The 19901-nt window shown below is 38.5% G+C and overlaps 1 protein-coding gene across 21 annotated transcripts in view; it reads left to right on the top strand.

Moving 5' to 3' along the window:
* The window catches only part of SETD5 (SET domain containing 5), an 82438-nt gene that overhangs the window by 19212 nt on the left and 43325 nt on the right, over positions 1-19901 (top strand). For 3 of the 21 annotated variants that reach the window (XM_030801538.1, XM_030801535.1, XM_030801540.1), the window contains exons 2-7: positions 9017-9076; positions 13368-13554; positions 14372-14596; positions 18345-18450; positions 18834-18985; positions 19324-19382. In XM_030801538.1, the coding sequence (XP_030657398.1) occupies positions 19328-19382 (55 nt within the window). In that variant the 5' untranslated portion in view covers positions 9017-9076; positions 13368-13554; positions 14372-14596; ... (1 more) ...; positions 18834-18985; positions 19324-19327. The other 18 variants (XM_030801531.1, XM_030801533.1, XM_030801529.1 and 15 more) reach the window with 16 other exon arrangements.

Below are 19901 nucleotides of genomic sequence, written 5' to 3'. Positions count from 1 at the left end.
TTTGGAGACAGGATCTCCTTGTCACCCAGGCTGGAGTGCAGTGGCACAGTCATAGCTCACTGCAGTCTCAACTCTTAGGCTCAAGGGATCGGGATCTTCCCACCTCAGCCTCCTAAATAGCTTGGACTACAGGTATGCACCACCATTCCTGGCTGTCTTATTGTGTTGCCCAGGGTGGCCTCAAAACTCCTGGCCTCAAGTGATTCTCCTAAGTCAGCCTCCCAAAGCGCTAGGATACAGGTGTGAGCCACCCTGCCCAGCCCCATTGCTGTTGAACTTTTTTTTTTTTTTAGACAGGCTCTGGTTCTGTTGCCCAGGCTGGATTGCAGCGGTGCAATCTCAGCTCACTGCGTCACTTCCTGAGCTCAAGCCATCCTCCCACCTCAGCCTCCTGAGTAGCTGGGACTATAGGTGTGCACCACCATGCCTGGCTACTTTCTTTGTAATTTTTTTTGTGGTTCAAATAGGAATCTTCCACATGCATCCAAAATATTTTTGGTTTGTGACACTTAGGGTTATTATTGAGTCATTTTTCCATTGGAAGGTGTGCCTCAGAGTGGGTGAGCCTTTTTGCCCTAAGTCTGTCAGCACTCTAAGACTCCAAGTACTCTAAGAGATTGCTCACTAAAAATAAGAACAGCTGGCCATCAACCTCAAATGTGAGCCATCACTTTTGTGATATAATCAGTTCCTTATCTTTAGTACACAGATTTATGGAATATCACACTCACTGTCTGCCTGTTTTGGGGTGTTTCTCCTGTGTCATTCATTTTTGTATATTGGCATATAGCAAATACAGGAATGCTATGTCACAGCTGTGGGTCATGTATATACTTGCAGCTAGCTCTGCTCTAAGGAGAAATTTGCTTTCCCAAGAATGCAAGAAATTTATCAACAAACTCCTGTCATAAAAATAGTTTACAGTGATTTTTTTCTTAAAATGTTTCAGTGATTAAGACTTTTTTAATAATCACAAGTGTATAATTGTAAAACCTAAGCATTACTCAGCAAATCTAGCAATTGTTGAACTGCATAAGCTTTTTGTTCATCGGAACTTTTGCTAAAGAATGATGACCTTTGATTTCTTATCACCATGACCTATCGTGATAACCATGCCCCTCTTATGTATCCTTATACCCATTATAAGGATAAACAAGGGATAGTTCCACCCACCAGATGTCATAGACACAACTGGTATTTTTGGGATTTTGCTGTAGACTAATCCTGAAAGGAAGAGAGGTTATAGATAAAATAAGATTGGCCACGAATTGAATGTTGATTAAAGCTGGGTAGGGACCATTGGGTTTTCTCTGGTTTTATATTTATTTGAAGTTTTTCACCATAAAGTTTTTTTTTTTAAGATTAAAAAAAAGCATGAATAGTGTAAACAAAGTTTTGAAGGAGAAGGAAACAGGTTAGTAGCTAATTAACAAAAAAGTTCTTTTTCCATTCAGGCAAAGGAGTTTGGACTAGCCCACTAAGCATTAAGGAAACCATTATTTGTAGATTTCAAATAATGCAATGATAGTAACCAAAGTTATGTTCTAGAAGGGATAACGTCATGGAAGAATATAGAGTAGATTGGAGGGTTCACACCCCAGAGGTAGTGAGACCAGTTCACTGCTATTATATAATGCTACCTTGAAATCATAGGGAGGCGACTGATGTGGATTGCTAAAAGTCTGCAAAAATTTCAAAGGAGAATAGCTCTTCAGTCAGGTGCTAGTGCCAGCACAACAAAAAAGAGGGTTTTTTCCCTCATTTGGCCAGGGCATGGATTTGGACCATGTGGGTGTCATAATGGAGTATACCAAGTGATTTTCTTCCTATGATGAAAGTGAAGTCCGTATTTTGTCTCCTGTCTTTTAGTAAATCAGTATAGATAAGTCTTTTTTTTTTTCTTTTTTTATTCCCGAGACGGAGTCTCGCTCTGTCGCCCAGGCTGGAGTGCAGTGGCATGATCTTGGCTCACTGCAAGCTCCGCCTCCCGGGTTCATGCCATTCTCCTGCCTCAGCCTCCCAAGTAGCTGGGACTACAGGCGCCCACCACCACACCCGGCTAATTTTTTGTATTTTTAGTAGAGATGGGGTTTCACCATGTTAGCCAGGATGATCTCGATCTCCTGACCTCGTGATCCGCCCGCCTCAGCCTCCCAAAGTGCTGGGATTATAGGCGTGAGCCACCGTGCCTGGCCAAGTCTTTTTTTTTTTTTAATTATTTTCTTCTTTATTTTTTTCCCACATATTCTAAGATAAGTCTCTTACAGTGTCTAGGTTTCTTTCCAAAGGTGATTAAAAATGAAGCATCATATTTTATACTTCTGAGGCAGAACTGCTAGAACAGTTTTGATAATTTGAGATGAAGCACTCAAATCTTCTAGTTTACTTGCATTTGCAGTCAGACCTCTACAGATGCCAGCTAGATTACAGATGGCTAGCATAAGTTATTTTCATTACAGAAAGAAGAAATTTAGAGCTTAGTGCGGTCTATTAAAAGAATTAAAGGTTATGTCAAAGGACAACTATGAGAAAGTACTTTGGTTCTGAATATTGCTTCAGCTAGGGTTTATTTTGAAGCTCCCAGCCCAAATTTGTAGAAATGCAACTAAGATCTAATATTTAGTGTGTAAGAACTTTACAGGACATCCAGTCAGTAGTAGTCTTAAAAGTGAATCACATAGGCTGAAGCAGGCAGATCACCTGAGCCCAGGAGTTCAAGACCACCCTGGCCAACATGGTGAAACCCCATCTCTACTAAAAATACAGTAATCAGCTGGGTGTGGTGGTGGGCACCTATAATCGCAGCTACTCAGGAGGCTGAGACAAGAGAATTGCTTGAACCCAGGAGGTGGAGGTTGCAGTGAGCCGAGATCATGCCATTGCACTCCAGCCTGAGCAACAAAGAGTGAAACTCCGTCTCAAAAAAAAAAAAAAAAAAAAATGTGAATCACATACATAAACATTGAGGAATTTGCAGATAACTTTCATTTTAGGGTTTCTGGAGCGCAGTGGCGTAATCTTGGTGCACTGCAACCTCCACCTTCTGGGTTCAAGCGATTCTCCTGCCTCAGCCCCCCAAGTAGCTGGGATTACAGGTGTCCATCACTATGCCTGGCTGATTTTTGTTTTTGTTTTGTTTTTTTTTTTGTTTGTTTGTTTGTTTTTTGTTTGTTTTGAGACGGAGTCTCGCTCTGTCGCCCAGGCTGGAGTGCAGTGGCGCAATCTCGGCTCACTGCAAGCTCCACCTCCCGGGTTCACGCCATTCTCCTGCCTCAGCCTCTCCGAGTAGCTGGGACTACAGGCGCCCGCCACCACGCCCGGCTAATTTTTTGTATTTTTAGTAGAGACGGGGTTTCATCGTGGTCTCGATCTCCTGACTTCGTGATCCGCCCGCCTCGGCGTCCCAAAGTGCTGGGATTACAAGCGTGAGCCACCGCGCCTGGCCTGATTTTTGTATTTTTAGTAGAGAAGGGGTTTCACCATCTTGGCCAGGCTGGTCTCGAACTCCTGAGCTCAGGTGATCCACCCGCCTTAGCCTCCCAAAGTGCTGGGATTGCAGGCATGAGCCACCGCGCCCGGCCCACTTACAGGATTTTTCTCCCCCTTCATGGTTGTATAATGCAATACTTGGCACATAGGCAAACCTGAACAGTTTGCAAGTTGCCTACCCTTTTCTACTTTGGATAAAATAAATGTCTTAAAATAGCACTTAACATAGTTTATATATATATATTAATAGTAGTTACATCATGTTTGTTGAATGAATGAATGAAAAAAGTAGCAAATCTACATAATATAAATCCCAAGACAGCCAGGAATTTTATCTGGACCTAATTGTCTAACATAGCACCAATTGGTACTTAATAAAAACAAGGCTGGGCATGGCAGTACGTGTCTGTGGTCCCAGCTACTTGGGAGGCTAAGGTGAGAGGATCGCTTGAGCCCAGGAGGTTGAGGCTGCAGTGAGCTGTGGTTGCACCAAAGCACTCCAACCTGAGTAACAGACCGTGTCTCAAAAATAAAAATAAAAACAATTAGTTATAACTCAGATGTTGCTATCTAAGGTAAGTAATTACTATAATAAACAAAATCTTAATTTTCTTTCCTCTGAACTTTACTACTGTAGGTGTGTAGTAGACTTCATACAAGTTAATCTTTTTGTAGCTTTGTTTCTTTATTTTTGTTTCTTCATCGGTTGGAGAAATTTTGCCTAAATTAATGAAAGTAAAAATACAGATATTAATGGCTCATAAATGTGTGCAACCCACTTCATCTATAGTAAGTAAAAGTGGCTCCCATTTTGGGGTTCGAAAATGAAGAAGATCTGAATTCACAGAGAGGAGGCACGTGTAGAGATATGAGAAGTTATTTTCCTACGCTAGTTTGGTACATTGGTCTCTAACACATGTTCTGAGCCTCAGAACACAGTAGGACAGAACCTTCAGAAAGTGTTGAGAGTATAACTCTTTAAAGAGGTTTAGTCAGTCTGAATTATCTGAGGGCATCATCTTTATTTGGCACTTAGAAGTCTAAAATCTTCCTGATTCTTGTTAAGGTTATAAAGAGTCTGTGTATTGTTGGTTAGTTGAGCAGTAAATACCTTTTTATCATTGTTAAATGGGTTGTAAATAAAATATTTTTCTTCAGTGTTAAAATAATTTATGATCACAATATTTAGATCATAAAAATAATTCTGTTATTTATGGTAGGTAGTCTTATCCTACTGCCACTCCCCTCTTCTGCTCCACGTACTACTAAGTATGACTTGGTCTCTATAATACTCACTAATTATGAAGTCTTTTATGGAGAAGGAAATTCTTAATATAGACTAAAGTAGGATTTTTTTAAGTTGTCTTTTAATGGCCTTTTATTCTAGTAAACTTAGATTTCTTATAGACATCGGTTTATTGTGCCGAGCTCAGTAGCTCCTAGAGGGAGTATAAATTTAGGCAAAGGAATCAAGGAATAAACTGGTATTGTAGAAGAGATGGGAGAAAAGGAAATTTTTATTTTTGCTTTAAATTACTAAATCATGATGTTTCCTGTCTCTCAGTGCTTACCCCAATCAGTGTTTCTCTCTTTTCTTTTTTCCCTTCAGTCCCGAACCCCTAAAATTCTTTGCTTGCATTAACTTGCTTCAGATTATAAGCCTAATTTATACTGTTCCAAATACATGAACTTTTCACTGTATCTCTGAGTGCTCTTTTAGAGTTTATCTCTTTGTTTTCCAGTAACTCATATTTGTTTCTTCTGATGCTTAACACTTCTCTCTCATTTTTTTTTCTTGTTTCTCACATTTTTTCTTTCCACATTATCTGCTGTAGCAAACTTGAAATACATGCTTTTGGAGAAGAATAAAAACAGTGTTTAGCCATATTCAGGTTATTAGCAGCAGCTCTTCTTTCTTCACTTATACTTAAAGGGACCAGAAAGTTATTTAAGCTCTTACTTGCTACAAATGCTAGTCCATGTGCTCTTATGAGTCAGCACAACAGGTATTTTTTTTATTATTATTGTACAGATGAGAAAACTGAGACTTTGAGACATTCTATGAATTGCCTAAGCTAGTTGGCAGCAGTGCCAGGATTCATAGAAATTTGGAGCAGGAAGACACACAATGAAGATTTTACTTTGAGGAATTTAGGGTTCATCTATGTAAAGTGATTTTTCTGAGGTCACTAATTATGTTGTAGGCTAGAACTCAAGTCTCCTCACTCCTAATATAGTGCCTTTTTTTTTCTTTTCTTTTTTTATTTTTTTAGGAGATGTGTCTCACTGTGTTGCCCAGGCTAGTCTTGAACTCCTGGGCTCAAGCAATCCTCCTGCCTCGGCCTCCCAAAGTGCTAGGATTACAGGTGCAAGCCACCACACCTGGCCTCTAATAGTGCTTTTTCCTAGCATACTTTTCTTCTCCTAAGGTAAAAGGCTGTTTGTCATGGTACAGCTACAGTGATTTTACTTGAGATATTTGACTTTGAGATGGAGATGAAGATAAGTATATAATGCAGCTGCCACATTCATTCTCATACAAGTTGGTCATGTAGATAAAATGCCATCATATATTTATTGTATTCTGGACTGTTCTGTGATTTAAAAATTAAGTAGAGAGTAAAAATCATCATACCAGAAAACCCAATATTGTTTCCCCATTTCCCCTTTTTACTATTTTGTAAAGTCATTCAAAAGATAAATCAAAGAACTATAGATGTATTTAAGAAGAAATTCAGCCTATATGCAATAACAAAATTTTGAATAATCAAGTTCAGAAATTGGATTTTTAAAAAATTATTAGCTACTTTAACCCTTTTGAAATATTCCCAAAAAGTGTTTTCTCTTCCTGAGTTAAATTTATTCATTTATTGACCTATTAAAGATTTTTTTAGTGCTTCAGAGCTATTCTGTATATCTGTTCATTTTCGTTATTTAGTAGTATGTAGAAGTAGTAGATTAGGCTGAATAGATTTATTTCAGGATATATCTTAGATATTTGTGTTTTTGATGAATCCCAGTTTAAGGGTTATTACTTTCAAAAGGAAGAAATTTGGTTAGTCATGACAACTTTTTATAATTTTATAATACTGTGTGAAAAACCTGATACCAAAACTTCTGAAAAAGAAACCAGGCCTAGGAGATGAAGATTATTAAATTGAGGATATTTTTAAGTTAGATTCTAAATTAGTAAATCATGGCTAATAAGATGAAAATAATCTGATCCTTTAGTAAGATCTGAAGTAATATTGTTGCCCTGCAAAAAAGTGGTTGTTATAAGTACTATTGGGAGATGATACTGCTCAGTCTACCTTTTATGTCAGCCTAAGCAAGATTAGATTTTCTCTTTTCTCTAATAGATGCCAATATTTAACATTGACTTTTATCTAATTTCAAAAATATCTATGAAATATACTTTCTGTCCTGAATTAGAGTGTGTGTATATTTGTCTTTACTTGAAATGTTATAGCTGGATGATAGATTTCAGAGCAATTTTTATGCTTAGGGAAGCCACTACCTCCCAAAAAGGTTTTCTTATGAGAATGAGGAACATAAGTGTAAATTTTCATATTTGTGTTATTACTATTGATGTGCTTGGATAATTGTATTTATAAAAGTAAAAAATGTTCAGTATTTTATCTGAAATTTAATAATGGATATTGTACAGCCTAAGGAATTAAAAGAAAAAGGACCCTTTGAGAAAATGGCTTGTTCTTGTGTATTTTAATATATACTGTGTTCACTTATGTTTTGTCAGACACTGAAATTGAGGAAGAGAGATTTGGCATTCTGTTGGTTTATGGAGAGAGTTGATCAGAGATTGCTCCTTGGCTGAGTTGCTGTCTGCATAGGCTGTTAACAATTGTTTCTCTGGCAGCAGATCTTGTTCATCAGGATTGCATCATTTCTGGGAGAATGGCCAAGGTCCACAGCCTCAGTACAAAGACTGTCTGAAGCATATGAGGCCTGTTCTCTTTCTGAAGCGGCACTCCTCTTCCTGCCAGTCCTCTTCACAGGATTACTGAAGCAGACTTGTTCTGAATTTCTTTCATTGGATTGGTTGTTTATTGGACTCTTGTCTGCCAGCTGCTTCCGCCTCACCTGTCTGATGCAATTTCTTCTTCTGAAATCTCTGTTGGAATTGTTCATAAAACACTTTTTGTTTGTCTTCTCTGTGAGTGAGCAGGGAGATCATACAGGTCTTGTGCTTTCAGCAAGTCATATAGAGAAGAGACTGTCAGAATGATGATACAGAGACTGTTGGCCATTTCTGAACCCAATTAAAAAGATGGGGTAATTAAGAAACATTTCTGGCATGTTCTATTTAACATCCGTTTCCCTAGAAACTGTATGTAAATGGCACCTCCTAAAGAGAGTACTCGGTACTACTGGAAGATATAGGCTATGTCTGTTTCTGAATCCAAGAACTTACTAGTGTTCCTGTGGATTCTGATGGATTGTTCTGGAAATAGTTAAATTAATAATAAATTGAAACTGTGATGCATTCATTTACCCCCTACTGTACACTCACATCTATTTCTCTCTTTTCCTCCTTTCCTTTTTTTCTTTCTTATTTGCTATTGCTTCTTCCTTGATTTACTTTATTTCTTCCTTCCTTTTACTGTTACTTTGATACTTTTTATTTCTCTAATTCTGGGTGTACTATTTTAAATTATTTCTAAAAAATAGTTTATTTTCTAGTTTTTTTAAATTAGAAATCATAAAACATCAACATAAATGAAATGCGTGTGTTCTAATGCTTGGTAACTGGAATCCTATGAACAGCTCTTTTCATGTTTATGATATGTTAATCTTTAAGGTGTTAATAACTCTGGCTAGCATTAAATTTGACTTTTAGGAAAAAAACACGAGAGGCTTAAAGGATACTGATCATTTTCCCCCCAAAGTCCTGGATCACCTATTTTCCCTTCCTTTTTGGAAGGTAGAAAATTAATTTAAGCCCCATTTTTTAAGCATGTTTCCATTTGACCACAAATAGAACTGACTCCTTTTTATCACTCTTTTTTATAGTAGGACAAGAAACTAGATGGTGTGGAATGAAGGGAAAGAAAGGAGTAATAAATATGGACTTGTAATTTAATGGGTGATGATGGGCCCTTGTCTGGCTGGACAGTTGTCAGACATTGGGTTAAAGAAAGATCTCTGAATTTGAGAAGTGTTCAATGAAGAAGGGAAGCACCTTTTAGGAGAGAGAAAAAGAAGGGATCCCTTGGAAAATGAGAGAATTCTAATTTGAAGGAAGGGGAACAATTAGCCAGTGATATAAGTATTTACCATTTAAGTCAAATAATTTCCTTCCTTACCCTCTCATTTCTGGCTTTATGGAAAAATAAAAAAGGGCAAAAAATTCAGTGCTGGATGGACGTAGGGTGGTAAACAAGATAGTATAGATGTAGGATGATAAACAAGACAGTATACAGAAACATAATATAGCTGTAGAATTCCATTCTGTGTGTTCATCAATGTTATTTCTTTCTATACTAATTTGTGTCTCAACTTTTTCTAGGTCTTCAGAACTACTAGCAGATCATTTGGGGGGACTTCATATTCAGAAGTCTATATAAAGGTGACTGACCCAAGTAAATCCTTTTAATTTCTGTTTTATTTTTTGCATTTTAATGACTGCTGGAATCATGTTGTAGTAAATTGTGATTATAATTTACTTAGCAGATATTTCTTGAACTTCTCTATGTGTCAGTTATTGTTTTGGCCATTGGAACTACAGCAGTGGATAAAAATCCCTGTCCTCATAGAGTTTATATTCTGGTAGGAAAAAACAAACAAATTATAATAAGAAAATACTGCATTTAGATGATCTGTTAAATGTTCCTCAGTTAACATTTTAATAGCTACATTTTACAGAGTTACTTAGGGAGGGAACTATTCTTAGGGTAATATTTGAGAAATTTGGGATTATTAACAGAATTTGAATTAAGAAGCCTCATCATTATTAAAGCATTAGTTAGAATGAGATGGTCAAGCTAACCTATTATGGTTGCTTTCATCAGAAGAATGAAACAGTCATGTTAAACTAGACACAAGGAAAATGGAATAATTTTTATGAAATAGAAATTTATAGTTACCAACTTAATGTTTCTTTTCTTTTCTTTTTTTTTTTTTTTCTTTTTTGAGACGGAGTTTCATTCTTGTTAGGAATTGCACTTGCACTTGTTGAAGTGCAATGGCACGGTCTCGACTCACTGCAACCTCCAGCTCCTGGGTTCAAGCGATTCTCTTGCCTCAGCCTCCCAAGTAGCTGGGATTACAGGCGCCCGCCATTGTGCCCGGCTAATTTTTTTGTATTTTTAGTAGAGACAGGGTTTCACCATGTTAGCCAGGCTGGTCTTAAACTCCTGACCTCAGGTGATCCGCCCACCTCAGCCTCCCAAAGTGTTGGGATTACAGGCGTGAGCCACCGCACCCAGCTGACTTAATGTTTCTTAAAATTATTTTATCAACTATCCAAAATAGCTGGGTTGGTGTTTCATTAGTGAATGTAGCAGTCATTTATTCACTCATTAAGATGTTATCTGAAGTAACTTTTCCATCTTTTCCTTTTAGTATATCTTTTAAAAATTGCTCTAGGAAAAATATCAACTATCATCTTGGGTTTATAACTTGTCTTTTATCTAGAAACTGTACTTTTTTTTTTTGGAGACGGAGTTTCACTTTTGCTCAGGCTGGAGTACAGTGGCCCTGTCTCAGCTCACTGCAATCTCTGCTTCCCAGGTTCAAACGATTCTCGTGCCTCAGCCTCCCAAGTAGCTGGGATCACAGGCATATGCCAACATGCCAAGCTAATTTTTGTATTTTTAGTAAAGATAGGGTTTCACCATGAAACCATGCATTTTTTAAATGGGTGTACAATACTAATGGCTACAACAAAGGGTTTTTAATGATATTGAGTACGGTTTTTGGTTTAAGTCTTCTACTGAAAAATATAATACAATTCAGATTCCCCTTGCTGATCGGGGAGGTATGGTGATAATCAGACTTTCATATGATTATCTGTTCAGACAGCTTTGGGGCTTTTCTTTTAATCTGAGTTATACAGTAATACTAATAGAAAGAGTTGTAACCAACAGCCCCCAGTATTAACTGTGTCTTTTGGGTTTACTTGATGAGTGTTCTTGTTTTATCATTTACAGATTTTACTTCAATTTCCCAAAGGCTTAGAAGATGTACTGCCAAGGTCTCTGTTTGGATATACTGTTAGGGAAAGGAAACATACATGTGTAAGACTGGCCTAAAGGCAAAAAATTTCATCAGTCCTTTTTTTCTTTTCTTTTTTTTTTTTTTTTTTTTTTTTTTTTTTGGCGACAGGGACTCACTTTGTTGCCCAGGCTGAGTGCAGTGGCATGATCTCAGGTCACTGCAACCGCCACCTCCCAGGCTCAAGCAATCCTCCCACCTCAGCCTCTTGAGTTATCTAGGACTACAGGTGCATGCCACCGCACCAGATTTTTTTTTTTTTTTTTTTTGAGATGGAGTCTCACTGTGTCGCCCAAGCTGGAGTGCAGTGGCGTGATCTCGGCTCACTGCAACCTCCACCTCCTGGGTTCAAGAGATTCTCCTGCCTCAGCCTCCTGAGTAGCTGGGATTACCAGCATGTGCCACTACGGCTAATTTTTGTGTTTTTAGTAGAGAAGGGGTTTCACCACATTGGCCAGGCTGGTCTTGAATTCCTGACCTCAAGTGATCCACCCACCTTGGCCTCCCAAAATGCTGGAATTATAGGTGTGAGCCACTGTGCCCGGCCCACACCAGGTAAATTTTGTATTTTTAGTAGAGACAGGATCTTGCCATGTTTCCCAGGCTGGTCTCAAACTCCCAAGCTCAAGCAGTCCACCTGCCTCGGCCTCCCAAAGTGCTGGGATGACAGGAATGAGCCACTTCATCTGGCCCAGTCATTTCCCGGCCCAGCTATATGTCACCTCCGGTTGGGCGTAGGAACAGGCATATTGTCATACCCATAGGTCTCACTTCATCGTCTAGGCTGGAGTGCAGTGCATGATTATGGCTCACCTCAGTCTCTACCTCCTGTGCTCAGGTGATCCTCCCACCTCAGCTGCCAAGTAGCTGGGACCACAGGCACACATCACCATGGCTGGCTGATATTTTTTTTACTATTTTTGTAGAGATAGGGTCTCACTATGTTGCCTCAGCTGGTCTTAAATTCCTGGGCTCAAGTGATCCTCCCACCTTGGCCTCCTAAAGTGTTGGTATTACAGTTGTGAACCACTACACCCAGCCCACAATTTTTTTTATTTGCATTAATATCAAAGTAAGATTGGAGCATCTCAGACCATCTGCCATTTACAATTTGCATTAACCGGCCAGGCACGGTGGCTCACGCCTATAGTCCTAGCACTTTGAGAGGCTGAGGTGTGAGTGGATCACCTGAGGTCAGGAGTTCAAGACCGCCTGGCCAACATAGTGGAACTTCATCTCTACTGAAAGTACAAAAATTAGCCAGACATGGTGGCAGGCATCTGTAGTCCCAGCTACTTGGGAAGCTGAGGCAGGAGAATCTCTTAAAGCCAGGAGGCAGAGGTTGTAGTGAGCCAAGATTGCGCCATTACACTTCAGTCTGGGCAACAAAAGTGAAACTGTCTCAAAAAATAAAATAAAATTTACATTAACCTCCTGGGTTGACTCAGTCAGTATCATGTACTTTTTATTCCTTTAGTTTTTTTAGTATTAATAATTGTTCTAATGTCTTATTATGAATCAGTGTATCAGTCATGACTTTCTTTGTAGTCTTTTTTGCAAAAGTCCTTGTTAACATGGGTCTTTGACATTCACATTGACTTTATTCCCCCCCAGATAAAATGCTTTTTGTTTCATCCTTTTAATGTTTTTTTACACTACTGTAAAACTACTAATGTAAAGTCACACAAAGAACACTTGTTTCCCTCTGCACCATACCTCCAAATCTCTTAATCTATTTTTGCATTTTTTATACTTCAGTAATTTCTGAGTCTTTCTGTTCCCAGCTTTCACTGGTTTATGGTCACCATGTCAAGCTATCCTCACCTCTTTTTCATACACAGTTATTTAGTCTTTATCATGAAACTGTACTCTTCGTGATTTCGGGGGTTTTTTCGTTGTTTTTAAAAAACAGTCAATTTTTTTAGAGCAGTTTTAGGTTCACAGGAAAATTCATCAGGAGATACAGAGATTTCCCATGCACCCTCTGCACCCACGCATGCATAGCCTCCTCCTGATATTTAGCAGCGTATTATTACCCCACAAATAAAGTTGCTAAGATGATTGCATCTTCTCCCTAAATTATAGTTAAGATGATTTAAAAGAAGAAAGAGAGCATTCAATGACAAAAGAAGGCAGTAAGAAACAGCTGTTTCCAATCAAGTATAAGCAACAAATTGATCTCTTTTAATTTGGAAGAAATAACATTATTGACTGCTTGTGAAACTGCATTTATTTGTGGCCTAGGAAAAAAATGAAGATCTTGAATTTTTAAAGAGTTTAGGTAAACTAGGATATTTTTAATAACCATCCTTTATCTTAAAACTTGTTTGCTACATCCTAGGCTGCCAGAAAATTTTGTTTGGGCAGTTTTAGAATGGGAAGAATGTGTTGGTTAGTGAGATAGGCAGACTCTTCCTTTCCCTTCAACTGAAAAGAAAAAAGTAAGCATAACTTTTCGCCCCCTACTTTGTGAAGCATTAATGAAATGCATAGTAAACATGGGACACTGTGGCTGTATTTATTTTGTAATTACCCCTTAAAAGCCTTGTTCAAGAATGCAGAAAAATATTCAGTAGCATTTAAGATGAAGAGCTATCTGATAACTAGCTATTTATTTTACTAGATATTTTCCTTTTCTGTTGCAGGATTCCTCATGTCCATAACATGTTGGATGAGGCTCTGCAGCTCACCCCCACTCTCAGAGTGGTCAGTCTCCATTAATTGGACCCCGTGATTTACAATCTCTGCTGTGTTGGACGTCATGAGCATTGCAATCCCTCTGGGAGTCACCACACCAGATACATCCTACTCAGATATGGCTGCTGGATCAGAGTAAGTGCTACTTTCTAGGTAGTAGGTACATTACCAGTCTGTGTGGAGACAACTTTCTTATGGATAGCTAATAAGATAATATGTAGTATTTTCTTAACTAGATCCTATCCCACTGTAATTAACATTAGACCTTTCCCTTTACCCCCATTGAAGCTGGTGGAAAAAAGGAATTAGAAGGGGAAGGAAAAGTTTTCAGAGGGGTATTTCTGGGCAAATAATTAATAGAACCAAAGTTGCAAAGTAGGAATTCATTTTCATTTGTTTTAATGGGTGGAGAAAATTGGAATAAAGTAGGTGTTACTACCTGCTTCTGTAGAGTTAATGATTCTGATGGAGGGAGATAAGAAGGTGTTCTTTCCAACTGATTTTCCTTGAAGTCCTCTTCCTATGTACTTCCCATTGTTCTAGAGTAAAGGGGCCGAAACTATATGGGCAGGTTGCCTAGACCTTCTGACATCTGGGGTAGAAAACATGGAGAGCAGCGTCATCTGTTTTTTCATAATATTCATTGCCTAGAAAGAGGACCTTCAAAATCAGTGGTACCAAACTTTTTTTTCAGCTAAGAGCAGCTTTAGGAATTCAGAGTTTGTCCAAAGGCCCAATCCCTAAAATTATACTCTCAATTCTTGAAGAATGTAAATGCCAAATGACAATGAAGGTAGGCCTTCATTATACAACTTTATATATATTATTCACAGTTTTAAAATTTTTAGTCTTTTGTATCCCTTCTCTTTTAAGTTGTCCGAGATTCCCCCTGCTCACAGATTCCCCCTCTTGTCCTTTTACCTCCCTTGTACCCAATCTTCCTTGCTTACAGAAAGGAAGTGGAAGCCCCCTACCTTTCAAGACGAAGTGGCACTACACCAGGATGTGAAAGTCCAGCGAAAGAGACCCAAGGGGCCTAGGGGGCAGCACACCCCCAGAAGCCAAGTCTATTCCAGGCAGTACCAGGGATTAGGGTCTGGGCTGGAAAAATCCTGGTGTTTTGAATATGTTCAGGTCCAGTTCAGACTCTTGATCCCACAGCCACTTCTTGAGTGAGGTGGGTGTTGCTCTAATTCCCCTGTTTCTCTTGCCATTTTCACAGTCCCTGGGGATTCTTCCCCCTTCAGCAAAGCAAAGCAACTGTACCAGATTTCTGGGTTGAATGACATCCCTGATTAATAAGTGGTTTTCTTCCTTAAAACAATATTATTAAAGAGCATGTATATTTCTTCATAAAGCCACCTAATATAACTTACCTGTTTCTGAGTTCCTTAAAGAGGAAGACGTAAAGCTACCCTGAGAAATAGTATATAATATTCTGGGGTAGTCTAAAATGGAAAGCAGTGTTTGGGCTTATTCCCATATAGAAAGGAGGGTTGGGGGTGGGGAAGGGTTGATTTTGTTTCTTCTAGAGCTTTTCTTTTTTTTTTTTTGTTTGTTTTGTTTGCATGCAAAAGGTATTTAGTTATGTCAGTAACTGAGACTTACTTACCATTTTACAACTCTTTCCCCAAATAAAGTACTTAAAACTCTTCCTGCATTAGTAGGTAGCCAGTTTGTATTGTGTTTATAGGTTTTTGTAAAGTCAGCTACTAACCTGGTACTATGTAGATTGTCTAACTATATAGATAGATAGCATTAACATTTGTGAGAAATTTCAACAAAGAAGTTAAACCAATACGTTTGGAATTGGTAGATAAAAGACCCAGAGCAGTTAATCTTACAATTGGTGTTTTCCCCAAAGTATAGAAATGACTGCCCATAAATACTGCTAGGGAGTCTAGGAGTAATTCCAGAAATAAAAATACTTCTGGTCTACAAATGTGACTGCGCTATCTCTGTTAACACCAGCATATCCTAGGATTTCCTGAAACATTTTCATTCATGATCTCCAGACAGATTTATGATACTGTGGTCATAACTAGCTACATAGTTATGCATTTCTGCAAAGGGAAAGAATGTCAATAACTAGCTACGTACCATTCTGTTAAATTATTAATGATATTTATTAATGTTTCATCATGCCTATTTCGCTGTTCTGGGCACTTTAAGATTAAACCTGGTATTAAGTGCAGCATACTCAACTAGATGTAGACTTCATAGGATTTTAAATCTGATGGCAACTATATGCAATATGCATTTATTTTTGTGTGTGTTTATAGGAAAATTTGTAGATGTAACAAGCAAAACAAAGATTTTTCTGAATTTCCAACTCTACCATAACAGAATTTCAGGCATTTTCCAACAAATGGCATGATAGCAGCTGGGTTGCATGTTGTACTTAGAACACCGTTGATGGAGTATATCTGTTGTGAGCCTGGTTTCTGTGTATGTGTCCAGTTTAGTGATAGGAGAAGAAAGGCTGTAATTGCATTTGCATAAAGTGTTTGGCTGCTAAAGAGATGTAATTCCATTATTCCAAACTTTTAATTCATATTTAAAAATATAAAAACTAGTATATATATCAAGGAATATTTTAGGAAATCTTGTAGTTACCTGTCAGTGTCTAACTATGTATTTAATCAGTAACCAATATGGAAATTGCAGAGTTTCTTCATCAGAAGATATGAGTTGAAATTTTAGATTTGGCATGCACAGCAATATATTAAATGCTGTGCTTAACTAGAAAGTATTGGGCAGTGCGATGGCCTTTTAACCTCCACAATATACATTTTATTTTTATTCCCTAGACTTGCACATGAAGTGCATATGTTCATATTTACCCGTTTGGAGATGGGTAAGATACAACCAGCATAGCTCCATCTCCATGGCCATCTTTGATTTCATGCAACTTTCCTTTTTCCTGTCCCCCCTGCACCAAAAAAAAAATCCATTCCTAATAAACAGCTATCATGTTTCACTCCATGTGTTCAGTGGTACAAAATCTATATAAAATATGTACAGCTTTTTGGAATACTTGTTTATCTAGTAATGTACCTAGTAAATTAATAATGTATAAATTTATTACTTTTAACTGTCCATCATAGAAATTAAATTATACCTTCATTTTATTAATGCTTGTCTGCCTTTGGTTTCATTTAGGAAACCCCACCTGTTTCCTAATACTCAGAGATGATTGCCTCTCAGTGAGCCATGTTCAGATCATCTTTTTCTCAAGAATACTGACCTGCATTCTTGATGTACCCCTCCCCTGTTTCCATCTTGCAGACACTTTTAAGTAATAAAATGCATGCACCTCACTAACAGAGAATACTTTCCTCTGTCTAAAGTTCTTCTTCACTTAGAAATTTCCTTTGCTGTTATTAATAAGATCCCTTCTCACAGTTTTGGAGCATATAACTGGGTGAGTTGGATACATATCTCAGAATTTTCTTTGATCCCTCACTTCTCAATTGACATTGCACCACATTGAACTGCACACTTCTTCCTGCTGTACTATATATTGTATATCTTTAAGCAGGAAAAAATGACTATTATTTCAAGCAAAAAATATGCATTATTTGACTCCCTGAAAGACCCATTAATCTCTAAGTTTGAGTTATACCAATCATTGGAGTTTCTAATTTGTGAATCTGTGTTCTAATTAATATAAATTACAAATTACTATTCTATTCTGCAAAGCCATACAAACTTTATATTTTTGAATTATCCTTCAGTATTCCCTAAAACCTAACCAGGTAACAATCAGAGTTGAGGTTCTTTCTTCCCATAAACCTGAATTTTATCCTTTGCCGTTAAAGCCTTTTTATTGTAAAGGCTTAACATTAATTTTCTAAGTTTGAATACATGTATAATTCTGCAATAATACATTGCTCTTGAATAGTTTATTTTCTACTCACAAAGGGTACAAAGAGACTAAACCAAGCTTCTCACTAAGCCTGGTTAATAAAGGTCTCAAATAATTTTCTTTAAAGGACTGAATGTCATTCTCGTTTCTGTAGTGGAAAGAGCATAGACTTTGGAGTCAGACTTTGTTTCAAATCTTAGCTGTGTCAATGTGTAACCTTGGGGAAGTCATCTCACCACCACATCTTCCCACTTTGTAAAAATGGGGTATATACCATGTTTAGTGGTTGCTGAAATTAAATGAATTAATATATATTTAAAGCACCTAACAAATATTGAGCAGTTCACAATGGTAGCCATTACTGTTGTTATTATTTGTCACTAGAACTTTCCAGTTTAGTTTTTATTTTGAAATTCTATGGTATTATCATGCAGCTGATAAATAATTTTGTCCATAATATGCTTGCATGTCATTGGTGGATGAGAAATTATTACTCTAATATTTGAAAGGTGTTGGGGGTTCGTCAAGATGAGAGGTTTGATAAATATAAGATGCCATTGTTTTTACCTGTACTTTCTTCAGGGTATCCTGTCTTGGTAGTGAATGGAAGAGGGCCTGGTCCCTGGGGCAGTGCAGAAGGCACTTTCATCATCTCACTCACTGCAAATGTCATGTGAGGTTTCATGGAAGTATTAAGAGATCCAATTAAGAAGAATAGTTCTGAGTCTAAACCAGCCCAGAGTGGCTTCTCTAGGGGAAACTCCCCGCTCAGCTGGTACGTTTGTGTTTGTCATTAGAGACACCTTGTATCTCAGGTGCCTGCCTTCAGACATCTGCCTGTACTGGCTTCATGTTACACACAAATCCACATTTAATAACACTCCTACTGTTATTTATAGGCTTAGTTATGTGAATAAGATTGTTTCACTGAGTTATTTCTCTTATCCTAGTGGCTAGTGGTTGTGGAAAGAGGAGGGGTTAGAATGGGAAATGAAGTGTTAGTTTAAGCGAAGATTAGGTGTTATGCTATCATGCATTGCTTTTCGCCTTTGTGCAGCCCTGAATCTGTGGAGGCTAGTCCAGCAGTTAATGAGAAGAGCGTGTATTCCACTCATAATTATGGGACCACTCAGAGGCATGGGTGTCGAGGACTGCCTTATGCTGTGAGTATGCATTTGTTTCTCTCCAGAACAGTGATCTTCCTGGAGTATAATCCATTCTTATACATTGTGACTTTCTTGAAATGTTTATATGCAGCATGACGAAGTTGCCCCTTTTGCACTTCCCTGACTCCAGCGGACGTCTAGCCCTGCATCATTGTTCTTGTTTTTATGTCCCAGTTGACCTTGGCATTTTGTTTTATCACTTTCCTGGTTGAAGCCAAAAAACGAAGGGTACTACTTTCTTCTTTCTTTCCATATGTACCATACTTTAGGGGAGAGAGGGGCCAGTGTTTGGACACTGTTGATTTAAAAAATCTTATTTTCAGGATCATAATTACGGAGCCCCTCCTCCTCCGACACCTCCTGCTTCTCCCCCTGTCCAGACGATCATCCCTCGTTCTGACCTGAATGGCCTGCCGTCGCCTGTAGAGGAACGCTGTGGAGACAGCCCGAACTCTGAAGGAGAAACTGTACCTACCTGGTGTCCTTGTGGTCTTTCTCAGGATGGCTTCCTTCTCAACTGTGACAAGTGCAGGTAAGATCCTGTTCCATCTAAATTTAAGTCTGGGTTGCTGGGATTAGGGTTTCTTACAAGTAGGGAAAAGCTCAAAGTATTCTTTCTTGTGTTTGTTAATGTAGATGATTCCTTAGTGCTCCTTGGCTCGAATTCTCTGCACTAGGTGAGAATTGCTGACAACAAGGAATGAGAGATTGATGTTAAAGCTATTGAATTTGATATGAAATTTAATGTCCTGGAAACATTTGGTAGGTGGGAGGGAGGGGGTAGCATATGCAGAGACACTTCGCCCATGTGTGCTATGATGTGATGCATGCTGTTGGAAGGACTACTTTAAGTTTATTTTCCCTCTTTAGGGGAATGAGCAGGGGGAAGGTTATTAGACTTCATCGGCGGAAGCAGGACAACATATCAGGTGAGCAGAAGATGGGTTAGGTCCACAGTTTGACATATAAATATTCTGTGATCTGAATGTTCATTTAAAGAATGCCTCTTGGCCAGGCGCAGTGGCTCACGCCTGTAATCCCACCACTTTGGGAGGCCAAAGCGGGCGGATCACCTGAGGTCGGGAGTTTGAGGCCAGCCTGACCAACATGGAGAAACCCCATCTCTACTGAAAATCCAAAATAGCCAGGTGTGGTGGCGCATGCCTGTGATCCCAGCTACTCGGGAGGCTGAGGCAGGAGAATTGCTTGAACCCGGGAGGCAGAAGTTGCCATGAGCTGAGATTGCACCATTGCACTCCAGCCTGGGCAACAAGAGCAAAACTCCGTCTCAAAAAAAAAAAAAAGAACCCCTCTTACAAGTTCCCATGGTCCCCCAGCCAGCTCTTTTCACAGAAAGAGATAGAAGTCCTCTCAAGACCACTGTATAGTTCTCTCATTGTAAACGAAATGTATTGAGAACATTTTAGCCCTGTAGCAAAGTATTCCTT

Source organism: Nomascus leucogenys, chromosome 21, assembly GCF_006542625.1.
Source record: "Nomascus leucogenys isolate Asia chromosome 21, Asia_NLE_v1, whole genome shotgun sequence".
In the NCBI taxonomy this organism is placed as follows: Eukaryota; Metazoa; Chordata; class Mammalia; order Primates; family Hylobatidae; genus Nomascus; species Nomascus leucogenys.
This window is presented reverse-complemented; position numbering and strand designations above follow the sequence as displayed.